Source organism: Seriola dumerili, unplaced genomic scaffold (assembly GCF_002260705.1).
Source record: "Seriola dumerili isolate Sdu_G_001 unplaced genomic scaffold, Sdu_1.0 BDQW01000003.1, whole genome shotgun sequence".
Classification (NCBI taxonomy): domain Eukaryota; kingdom Metazoa; phylum Chordata; class Actinopteri; order Carangiformes; family Carangidae; genus Seriola; species Seriola dumerili.
Window position 1 is genome coordinate 18,132,326 of NW_019174258.1, and position 12,277 is coordinate 18,144,602.

A 12,277-nucleotide genomic window follows, 5' to 3' on the forward strand; every position below is an offset into this window, starting at 1 on the left:
GGAATGGGTTAATTTCAGAGGGTCAGATAAAAACAAAAAAAACAGCTTGCCTACAAATTGATCAGATCACTGGGAAAATGGAGTCATCACTCTGACTGCAGCCTGACATGGAAAGAAAGAACACCAAGCCACATCGGGTTTCATTCCTGGTCATACCAGAAATACAGGTGGGACATGGATGTGGATGTGGATAGATGACTGGGTCCACATAGCTCCAAAATGTCAGGGTAATGCCAATCAGCAGTGATATGTACCATCTGACTGTGTTCCAAGACGGACAAACCGTGCAACAGCAACTGACTATTGTGGGATGTGCTGGATGATCTGCAGAGGCTTCACCTCACAACTTGCAAGATGCAATGTCTTTAAGGAACCGTTCACATTTTTTCAAGTTTGTCTAATACTAATACTCACATGCTCATATGTATAAGGAAAGGAGGAGGACAGGAGGAGGAACAATTACAGCAATCAAAACCTGATTCAATGTGTATATGGGCATGTTAGCACTCTTTTAAGAGACTTGAGAAAAACCTAGCCTTTAATTCAGGGGTCTCCAACAGGTTGCTCAAGTTTTTTTTGGGCTTTTTATGCCTTTATTGATAGTGCAGTAGAGAGAGACAGGAAATGGGGAGGCAGAGAGAGGGGGAATGACATGCAGCAAAGGCCGTCCGATGCGGGACTCGAACAAGAGCCAACTGCAGCGAGGACTGTAGCCTCTACACATGGGGCGCCTGCTTAGACCACTACGCTACACGATGCCCCCTTACAGTTTTTAACTATTGCAAAAACACAGTTCCTGAAACTATGACCCTGTTTGTCAAAACTCCACACACACAAACCAACACCATATACACAAAATACAAAACCTCTTATATCTCTCGCAAAAGCAAGCACTACATCGAAAACTAAACAAACTCTTCTAAAACCACACTTTAGCTTCCAAACTTTACACACAAACACAAAACACCCGTCCTCTCGCCACTCCCTGTCCTCTGTGTCTTCTTGCTCCTCTTCCTCCTTCACCTCTTCCTCTTTCTGGGCTGCCTCTTTCTCCTCTTCCTATTTCTCCTCTTGCTCCTTCTCCTCTTCCTACTTCTCCTCTTGCTCTTCCTCCTCTTACTCAACCACCTCTTCCTCTATTTCTTTCTCCAAAATTGTCCTCCATTGTTGAGCACACCAAAGAGCAAACCTGACTCCTATTTATGTTGATCAAGCTGTGATTTCTGTGTGATCTGACTGGTTACATGTGTCTTCACATGTGCATCCTGAGTTCAGGTGATTGCTACCTGAGCATGGTGTTTCAGTGGCAATGTTTAGCAATGAACATACAAAGGCTTTCAGTTTTGAATGATGTGTCTAATGTACAGAAGTTAGTTTGGTGTCTTGCAAAACACTGTGTGTAGTGTTTTGCAAAAAGTGTGAGGCCGAGAATGTGCATATAGTTGTACAAGTCTGGGCTGACATTTTCCTCCTTGAGTATCGAGTTTCAAAATCTGTGCATTTTTGATTTTTGTGTGTAAGCAATCATGAAAAACTGTAATATTATACATTATCTAACATGTTGATGTTACATGTGATGTAAACCCCATCCTCTCATGTGAATGCACTCACAGCTCAGATAGTAAACCTTAGCTGTAAATGGAGTAAATGGAGCCATTTAACAACCAGCTTTGTGAGAACATAGAGAGTACTGTGATGTATACAGTGAGTTGCATTTGAGTGTGTGTACCTGTCCCTGAGATCACAGTCTGTGTATGAGGAGCCATTGGCATGTTGGCAGATGACAGATCTCTTCTGAACAGTGGTGGTGGGTCCTAAACACCTCCCTGAACACTGAAATTGGGGAACAGAATTTACACTTAATACATTTCATTTTCAACAGCGTGTAACACTCACATGTTAATTTCTGTGTTTGAATGTACCTTTCCCCATGGACTGGTGACCCAGGTGGGACAGTTATTGGCAGTGCACGGCTCTGTGTCTGTGGGCTGCCTTATACTCTCACAGGCAGCTGCTGGCTGGGTCCTCACTTCACCTCTGGCGTCCAGCTGCTGACAGGAGACCTGCCTCTGTTTCCAGCCACTACCACATGAGGCTGAACACTTTGACCACTCTGATACCAGCCATCTGATATGTTGACATCAAATAACAAATACAGAAATTCACAATAGGGGATAACTGTGTATGCATTGCTTTGTAAGATATAATGCATATGCATTAAACATGAATCTGTCAATCATCACATCAGATGATCAGACAGCTTATAAATAAACCTCTAGATTAGCCAAACGGTAAAATTATTACTTAATGTGTCTGATATACACATCACTCGTCACACACATCTCACACAGACCCCTGCTTCAACTCTCACCCATCCTACTGCCGTAGCTGTGCTTACAGTCTTGCTGTGCAATAAGTGATTATTACCAACATTTGAGGTTTGCTCACTTTCATTTTTACTGCCAAATAAAGTAGTTTAGATCATCTGAATTGCAGTACCATGGCTTGTTTATGACCTGTCTGATTTCATTGCACTAATGTTGCTTTGTTCCCAGATCTCAGCAATAACTTTGGTAAGTACAATGTTAAAGGAGCTATTTGTAAGTTTTGTGACATAAGCCACGTTTTGAAGATTATGAAAAATTATTACTTGACATTACATTATTCACAGCACTTTGAGGACAAAACATGAACGAAAATACGGGACAAACAGTAAAAGCTGTAAAAGCAACAATGGCTGAAGCTCTTGGCAAGACTGGCAAGTGAACAGCAGAGAGAAAACATGCAAACTCCATATAGAAAGGCCCCAGGCTCAGGGTTCGAACCCAGAACCTTCTCGCTGTAAGGCGACATTGCTAACCACTGCTTATCCACTGGATTATCCTTTAAGCATTTGCCAAAAAATATCTTTTTACTTGTAGCTGGCCATGCAAATCATTTATTTATGATATTGGGAAAACCAGTTACATTTTAGTTCTTTGTATATGATAATGCTGTGTTTATGTCCATGTGATTTAGTAAGGAAAGAAGCCAACACTGGTTATATACTGTATGTAACTTGTATTTTACTAAACCACACAAAAGTATGAGATATAATTTTTATAACACTCCCTCACTGGCAGTCTGCCATTGCCTGCCTTATCTTAATATGGAAATAACTTCCTCTCAAAAGGTTTCAATGTCTATGATGTCTTTCAGCCTACAATGCCACAGCCCTGGCTTTGAGCTAATAGGAGGTCATTTGTGTTACATTAGAGAGTGAAGCTGGTTTAGTGTGTGGTAGCAAGGTGGGGAGCTGATTAATGGACTATATGATGGGTAAAGGCCAGTTGGCAGAGCTGGAAACAGCAGGGGGCTGAGGGTGAAGGGATTCTGCTGAGTTACGCTTCTTCTGGGATCTGGCTACTCTTCATGAATTCATTAGCAGGCTACCCTCCTTGTGTTTCTCCCTCATCAAAGTCAGTGTGTGAAAGAATCTGCACTGGATATGCACATTTACACTAGAAAATAAATATCGGGGCGTCACGTAACGCAGTGGTTTACGCAGGCGCCCCATATATAGAGGCTACAGTCCTCGCTGAAGCTGGCCCCCAGTTCGACCCCCGCATCGGACGGCCCTTTCCTGCGTGTCATTCCCCCTCTCTCTGCCTCCCCATTTTCCTGTCTCTCTACTGTCCTGTCCATTAAAGGCACAAAAAGCCCAAAAAATAACTTAAAAAAAAAAGAAAGAAATTAAATATCAATCAGTCATGTAATGCAATTCGTTTGATCGCATGTTTCTGAATATCCTGTCAATATAAAACGTGTTGTCCATTAGAAACTTCTGTTCTGCATTTCCATGGAGACCTTCTGGCCTTGTAATCGAAAGGAATTTGTAGAAGCTTCACCAAGGAAGTAATATGACTGAAGTTGCTGAAGAGCCACAGTGCACATATACTGTATACATGCTGGTTTTAGCCTAGGTGGCACCATTGGCCAGATTGCAGCATCACAAATATTAATACCCCAAATAATGTGTGTTTCATATGTGTATTTACTCAATGAACATATACATGGGCAGAATAATACCACCATGCTTTTGTCCATTAAGATAATATAGTCCTCACAAAAGTCATTGTTGAGATCTGGGAACTCAAAAGTATTACAAAAAATAGATACTATGTGTTAAGAGAGGTTAATTGTCACATGATCAGACATGTTGTAAGAGACAGTTTTGCCAGATAAGGTGCCACTTTGTTTGCAGCTAAAAACTTACAGTGAATGCTCTCATAATCCCTGATTGTACAGGGATACATTTGCCACAGCACGACAGACAGTCGGTCAGTGAACAATGATGGATCTGACAGATGCTTAAATAGTCTGGATAAGGTCTGACTAACCTTGAAGTTTTTATCAAACAACTTGAGTTGATACAAACCTGTTGGACCTATTATCAGAGGTGATGCCAAGTTCATTAATCTCATTTATTACCTTCTTAGTTAATAGAACCAAAGGCCAGACTTACATAAATAAAACACAAGTTGCAATAAATTGTGGTTTTCCTTCAAAATATATCAAAGTGAAAGAGGCAAAACTCAAACTGCAAAATACCAACAGGCCACAAAAACGTATTCGCCTGAACATCAGTGAAAATATTCCACTGACAGCATGGCAGGCTATTCTGTCTCTTCATAGGCATACCACTCCATTGTTTCTTTATTTATTTTATCTTGATCATTTCTTACTCTCCCTCTGGCTCCTTATATGAGCCAATTGGACAATCTGCTTCCTGAACAGCAGGACATCCTGACATCTACATGTGTAGATATGTACAGTGTACCTGGGAGGGCAGTCCTGTCTGTTGCAGGGAACTGGGGAGGTGATGGGTTTTGGTATGTGCTGACACATGGTGGGCTGAACGTCCTTTCCATCCAGAGTGGCACAGTGAATCCTCCGCAGCCAAGTCCCTCTGTTCCCACAGGAAGCACTGCATGTGATCCAATCCCCAAAACGCCAGCCAAACTCTGTGGACCCACATGTAAAACACAACCAACAAAAAACAGACTTTAGAACAAACAGCTCTAATTGCCATCCAAAGATTTGCTAATCTCAGTGTACGTGAGTGTTCTGCAGAGATTCTCACTTTTTAATTTCAGATTTTGAAATGCCCGACGTAGAGGCAACAGACTGCCTGAGGCAAAGGGGAGGCAGCAGACAGAGGCACTATATAATGCATAATAGTAAACCTGAATACAGTCATGCACTGAGTTACTCTGTGGAACAGTTCAACATGACATACTCATGGAAATCACTATATTTATCCGTCCATTCATTCATCCATCCATCTCTTAATAAGACCGGCACTTACATCCATATGATGCTGATGGAAATACCTGAATGTATTAAATCTCTGAAGAACGTATTTATGTGTGTTGATTATGTAGAATATTTGAGATTGGTGCAGAAGGCAAATTGAGTTTAAATCATCCAATTCATTTCTGTTGTTTTTTTTTTTTTTTTTTTATTTGCTCAAACTCAAAGATATTTTACCTTGAAAATACAGGCTGGAACTAATTGTTATTAGCATTTTTCCTTTGCCTTGCTAAATTACACAAATATATATATAAACTGAATAAAAAAGTTAAACTTTAACCTGATGATTGTGCTAAAAGTAACAGGGTGACCAAATTTATTTCAGATAATCCGGTGGAGAACATGAGTGTCTGAACCAAATATCATGACCACCCTTCAAATGGAATGATCTGATTTTGGCACGCTGCCTCAGCTGAGCAAATCAGGACTGCACTACTCTGGCGAATTGAGCATCAAAAGGCAGATCAGAAATAACACCTAGGTTGTGAGCCTCTTGTCAAATGTTACTAGACAAGGTCCTTGGACTACCGAGGATATTATTGATGCTGCTTGTGCTGGGGCCTGAAGGGCTAATGAGAATCACCTCTGACTTGGAGTCCTTCAGTTGCAAGAAATTATTGGACATCCATATTTTAATATCTGCAAGGCAGGACAAGATGCAGGATGCCTCCTTGGAACCAGGCTTTATTGAGAAATACAACTGTGTCATCCACATAGCAGTTAAAATTAATATTGTGTCTACTCATGATTTGCCCCAGTGGTAGCATGTAAATTGTAAACAAGGAGGGCACCATAATAGGCCCCTGGGGGACCCCACAAAACAGAGGAGCACAAGAATAGGAGGCATCTCCAAGCATAACAGAGAAGGACCTGTTCGACAGATAAGATATGAACCAATCCAGCACCTCATCACTGATACCAACACAGTTTTTCAAATGGCTGATAGAGACATTGTGGTCGACTGTGTCAAAAGCTGAGCTAAAGTTGAGGAGAGTTAAAACTGAGTACAGGCCATTGTCGGCTGCAAGCAGCAAGTCATTGGTGACTGGACCAGAGCAGTCTCAGTACTGTGGAGGGCACGGAAATCAGACTGAAATTTCTCAAAGATTTCATTATTATTCATAAAAGAAATGATGCGTAGATACAATCTTTTCTAAAATCTTTGATAAAAATGGTGGCTTCAAGATGGGTATGAAATTACTTAAAACTGAGACGTTTAGTGAGGGCTTATTTAAAAGAGGGGAAACAGTTGCAGTTGCAAATGAAGGGGAAAATACTAGTCCACACAGAGCAGTTGATAATGACTAAAATGTCTGGACCAACCATCTCAAATACAGCTTTTAAAAACCATGTAGGAATGCAGTCTGAAAGGCTGGTAGATGATTCTAAAAGTTTAACATTGCATTCCAGGGTTGGTAGACAGATTGTGCTAAAGTGTGTTAGTGAGAAAGGTGGGCAGTAGTCAACATCAGGCTCCACAAGTTCAGTGTCAAAGCGCTGTCTAATATTGACTATTTTAATGTAGAAGTAGCTAAGAAATTCCTCACATCTCTCAGGGGTTGATTCAGCTGTCTGGCAAGATGGGGGACAAATAAGCGTACTGACATTAAGCCAGCTAGCAATAGCAACATTTGCCTAACAAATTCATAATAATGGTAACAGAAAGTTAGCTAAAATTATCATGTCTACAGCTGGTCACTAATAAAAACAGTCATATAACATTATAAACCATCACGTTATTGATACATGGAGGAGAAGTTCAAGTTGGACCCTTTAGCAGTTTGTAGGGCTCTCCATCTTGATAAAGTCAGACTTGTATTTGCTCCGATCCACGGCCGGACTGGGAAAAAAATTCAGCCTTGGACTTATCTGCTGGGACCGGCCACAGAAATGACACTGACAGAGCTGATAAGGCACTAACAGAGCCAGTAAAAACTTATAAAAGTTTATTGATGTTTTGACCATCCACTGGCTGACTGGAATTTGAGCTGGCAGTCCCCATGGCCAGTCCGCTGACCTAGTCTTATCTTATTTCTTTGTCGGAGGCCATTTTAGCTGAAAAACATGCGTTCTTCAGTGTAGGTATGAGCCTGCCATTGATCACCTATTATAGGCAGCAATCTCCTCCCTTTCTGCTTCACCTGCCAGTAATGTTTCCTTTGTTGTAGGAAACAACAACAACCTACACGCTGAAAGTTTTGGTGCAATCACACAGTTGACATACCTTTGTGCTGTTTTCTTTGTGGATAATCAGCCATTTAATGACAGTGCTTGCCTCCCCATGAACAAATGATCCACCAAGTTGTGCTATTTTGAAGAGGAACCATCACTGTATCCTGGGCTTGACGCTGCTCAAGATAATTGTGATTGGTTTAAAGCAGCCTTTATCAAAGTATGGTTGGTAGACCACAAGTGGTCTGCAAGTGATCCCTGGTGGTCCCAGAGTAAATTTGTTAATATAATGGTTTAAATTTAGTGTTTCTCAAACTGTCTGAGTGACCATAAAGCCTATAGTAGTGAGTAGTGTATATGTGTTGTTTTCAATTTTAAATCAACTCATATGTAAATTCAAACATTATTTTAATTGGTTGTTTTACAGTGCAGTTGGAATTCACTGTAACTGACAACAACACTGTCTACTCATGTAGCTTCGCCAGTTCACAGTTTATGTTTTAGGATAGCCTATACCTCCTAAATGATTAATGTGACATTTGAAAGGAAATGGGGATGAATCTTACGATTAACCTGCCCTGGGATTGAGCCAAATTTCACCAAACACTGATAAAACACAAGATCATGGACATACGTATATAGAGATATGTTCTTACTTATCTTACTTATGCACCGTACAGCCAAGTGATTACTATTTAACTCTGCATTTACTTTAAATAAGTACTTTAACTTAATATTTAAAACAGCTTTTGGTACAGTTTGATCATTGTACTCACACACTCAACAGCCTTGCCACCCACACAGACATTTGGAGCTGTGTCTTTACATTTAACGCACCACTGACTCACTATCAGATATGACTTCTTTTAATGACTTTCACTCTTCTTTTCCTGCTTACCTCAAATGTTCTTTTTGTTTTTGAATGTATTTTTTATATTTGTGACTGTAAGTAGTGACTGTAGGCTCAGTACTATTAACATCACATCATTTCATTTGGTCTGGTAGCTGTTAATTTACTTTATATCTTGTTAGTTTTTTGATGTTGCATGATACTTCTAACAGATGTGGTGTAGTTGTGTTGATGTTATGATACTGTTTCTGCTGATTATTATCATTTTATATTATTTTATTTTTGCTTCACTGCCTATACATTTCTATGTGTTCGTGTCTGAAGACCTGTTGAAAACAAGGTATAAAGGGGCTTATGCTCAAATGTAAAAAATTCTAAATAAATAAATGTAATGTCAAGACAAAAAAATGTAATCTTATGTATGGTGAGCTCAGCATGGACAAAACTATGAAATTAAAAACATATTTCCCAAATAAACAATTTTCATTTAAATTTAAGCTTTGGGAACAGTCTGTGTAGCATAGTACTTATATAGGGTCCATCAAAGGTCCACCTACTAGTGGACTAGAAACTTTTATTTTTTCACACTGCATCATTGTACGCTGCATAAACTATCATATGTATTTCATATGATGGTAACATTTATTCAGTATTCTTTCATAAAAAAAAACCTGGTATCTGCACAGGTCTATATAAACACACTCCACACGTGCATGCAGGTCAACTTAACTCTCACCTTTAGTGTGAATTTGTATCCAGGCATACAGCATTTGTCTCATACTGTTGATGAGGGCCTGGCACTGGTAGCGGCCTGAGAACTTCACCTGGAGTGTGTTGACCTCAAGGACACGACCCCCCACCAGCATCCTGTACTGCAGACCCGGACCAGGACTCTGGGTCTGGGCTGAACGTGAGACCCCCTTCAGGGTCTGGTTGTTGTAGTCCCAGCGCACTGGCAGTATGTGGTCAGGAACTACTGGACAACCTTTTTAAAGACACAAACAGACTGAATGTACATATGAAAATGCTTGAAGGTGGACTGCTTTTACACATAACAGTCTGTCTGCATGGGGCTGAGTAGAATTACTGCAGGTGAAAAGGTTTGTGCGTGTACCTATTCGTAGAATGTCTCCAGGTTTGATAAAAACATGTGTTCCATGGGTTGATGCCATGAGGACCCGTTTCCTATTCAGCTCTTGTGAGACTGGAACAACCCTGCCTCCTCCAGCTGGATATGGAGCTGTGCACACACACACACACACACACACACACACACACACACACACACATACAAAAAAGTGGACACACCCATAATGTTATTCCAGATTTTATTATCTGACCATGTGCAAGTATGATTGTACAAAGTTGTATATGAGGAGAAGTTATGTACAGTTAGTGTGTGAACCCACCGTAGACCTGCAGGAGCGTAGAGGCAGTGGACTTTCCTATGGTGTTGGTGGCAGTGCAGGAGTAGGTGCCTTGGCTGTGCAGAGAAACATTTGTGATCCACAGTGAACCAGAGGGAAGGGAGACAACACTGGAATCTAAAGGTCCATTCTTCCTGTGCCACGTCACAGTGGGCTGAGGAACACCTGACACACAGAGACCAGAGGGACCAATGATAAAGGCTGGGAAACACTTGAGATTATAATTTACAATTCAATTATTTTATATGTAGTGTCTATTGTGTATCAATAAAACACTTACTGGGTACCTATACTGATACTCGACTTTCTTAGTTCTTCCCTGTACTTACTATGTCAGTGGGCAAGACAAATGTTTAGGGAGTAAAGGGGCAATTTAAAAATAAATTACATGAAGTATTTTTAAAGTATTAAGTACCTATTAAGAATTACAAAGTACAGTAATATCATTACGGTGTATACGTGCAGAGATGGAGCTCAAAGGATGCTTGAGCACCTGCCATTTGGCCTCCTAGGGAGAAATTGGCCTTTATTCTGGGCTTCCTGTAGCAGTGGCGGGCAGTGTGGACACAAAGCCTTTCTATGGTGAAAGAACGCAAGCATAAGCAAGCACGCATACGCATATGCATGAATAGGCACTCAACAGTCACTGTGTGTTTGTCTGTGTGTGTCATCATGACAAAATGTAGTCACTAACTATAGCAGTAACTACCACAGAAGTGGTTTTGAGCACTTTGGCAGGGGTTTATATGCCTGTCTATCTGTGGGCAGAGTTTATCACAACCTGCAAGAAGCAGTCACAACACTTTACAGGTTTGTAGTGGAGATCAAGATGAAGGCCCAGTTGGAAGATAGTGTGGTCCGACGTAAAGAGGTCAACATGTTGACAGGTGTTGCTTTAAGTTTTAAGTTTTCAGGGAAGAAATGGAGAATAGGATAAACAGAATGAACTTGAGACTCACATCATTAAGGTGTGTGATAACATTCAGTCAGTGACCAGCCTCCGTGTCCAGGCTTTCTTTGACTGATATGACTTGTGTGTTTCCTCCCTGCAATCCTGCAGCCTCTCCAGCAGCAGAGTACATGATACCGTGTGATGACCTACCAGTGACGGGGCAGTGCAGAGTGAGGTTGGTGCCTAGGCGTACACTGACTCGTCCTCCAACAGTGGCCATCAAGCTGTGGCCCAACACCGCCCCATGGTCTGAGAAATTCCCCCATGACACTGCTATGGCCGGTGGCTCTGAAGGTTGACACACACACAGAGAGAGAATCAGTCAGTCATGCAGGAATGAAGGTGAACGTTACTGATGCTAATCCTTGTTAGAATGAATATACAAGGAAACACTGGAAGATCAACGTCAGTCAGTCTCAAACTGACATGAAACATATTCATGGTCATCAGAGGATGAATCCTCGTCACTGTGGTGATCTTCTAACTTTTCACCCAGCCTCATCATCAGGTCAAAATTTTTAATTTGACCAATACTTTGGTTTTACCAGTTACCTAAAAGGTAATGACAGTTTGTGCTTAAGTTTAGTTCTTATTAATGAGTTTTATCATGATAAGATGCTAAAATAAGACATTGAACATTATACCTGCTTTTATGAATTCATTGACTTACTGTACTAATATATTCTAATATATTCTATAATATTTGGTACCAAGCAGGACAACCTCACAAAGAAAGTGAAAGTGCCACTGAACTGTTGGCCTGTTTAATCCACATTGACTCTCTCACTGCTGTCATCAGAAGCAGTTGCTCTGTCAGCAGTTCAGGGCAGGAGCTGGACAAACTATCTTCATCAGGCTGATTGACATCAAAACATGTTTTCATATACATGAGGCATATACAGGGAGAGAATGACAGCTTTTATTTTGTAATTCATTGTTTTACTTCCTGCCTCTGTGACAGCCATCACATGAACATCTCTAGGAGTCTGTGTATTTTGGTGACAGCAATATTAAATTATAATAGAAGATCTGTTTCAACCTCACTCTGACTGTCACTACAGTCTAAATAGATTGATAACCTTCAATCTGCCTGCTTTCGAGACCATATGTAAACAAAGTCATACCCATGACCTGGGCGCAAAACTTCCCACACCATAAAAGCAGTGCTAACTTCCAGTTAGTCCTTTGGCCTCAGAGACCATTTACAGGTGAGACATTGAGTTGCTTTGTTATCCACCATTCAATTCATCACACATAGGGTGCAGGTGCCTTGTGTCCCTGTGAATTTTGGTAGTTTCCTTGCATATATTGCATAGTGGTGATTTGCTTTATTGCAATTTGATGAGTAATGTGCCCTACATCACTATTCGCAGTTGGTGGGGTTAGTGTGGGCCTGCTAGGTACGTTCGCGTACTGGTGTGAACCATCTCTTTGTGTGGGCTTGATTTTCTTCTTTCTTCTTATTCTTACTGCTGTTTGCAGTCAGTGGAGATGTGTTGGGGCCTCATCCTGTTTTGCCAGGGC

The 12,277-nt window shown here is 40.9% G+C and overlaps 1 protein-coding gene across 1 annotated transcript in view; it reads right to left on the reverse strand.

Moving 5' to 3' along the window:
- LOC111219565 (ADAMTS-like protein 1) overlaps positions 1 to 12,277 on the reverse strand; it is a 30,769-nt gene that overhangs the window by 3,235 nt on the left and 15,257 nt on the right. Inside the window, exons 6-12 of the mRNA XM_022742288.1 lie at positions 10,904 to 11,041; positions 9,784 to 9,966; positions 9,489 to 9,614; positions 9,111 to 9,359; positions 4,820 to 5,003; positions 1,923 to 2,127; positions 1,730 to 1,833 (exon numbers count right to left, since the gene is read on the reverse strand). Coding sequence (XP_022598009.1) covers positions 1,730 to 1,833; positions 1,923 to 2,127; positions 4,820 to 5,003; positions 9,111 to 9,359; positions 9,489 to 9,614; positions 9,784 to 9,966; positions 10,904 to 11,041 — 1,189 coding nt within the window. The remainder of the gene's footprint in view (positions 1 to 1,729; positions 1,834 to 1,922; positions 2,128 to 4,819; positions 5,004 to 9,110; positions 9,360 to 9,488; positions 9,615 to 9,783; positions 9,967 to 10,903; positions 11,042 to 12,277) is intronic.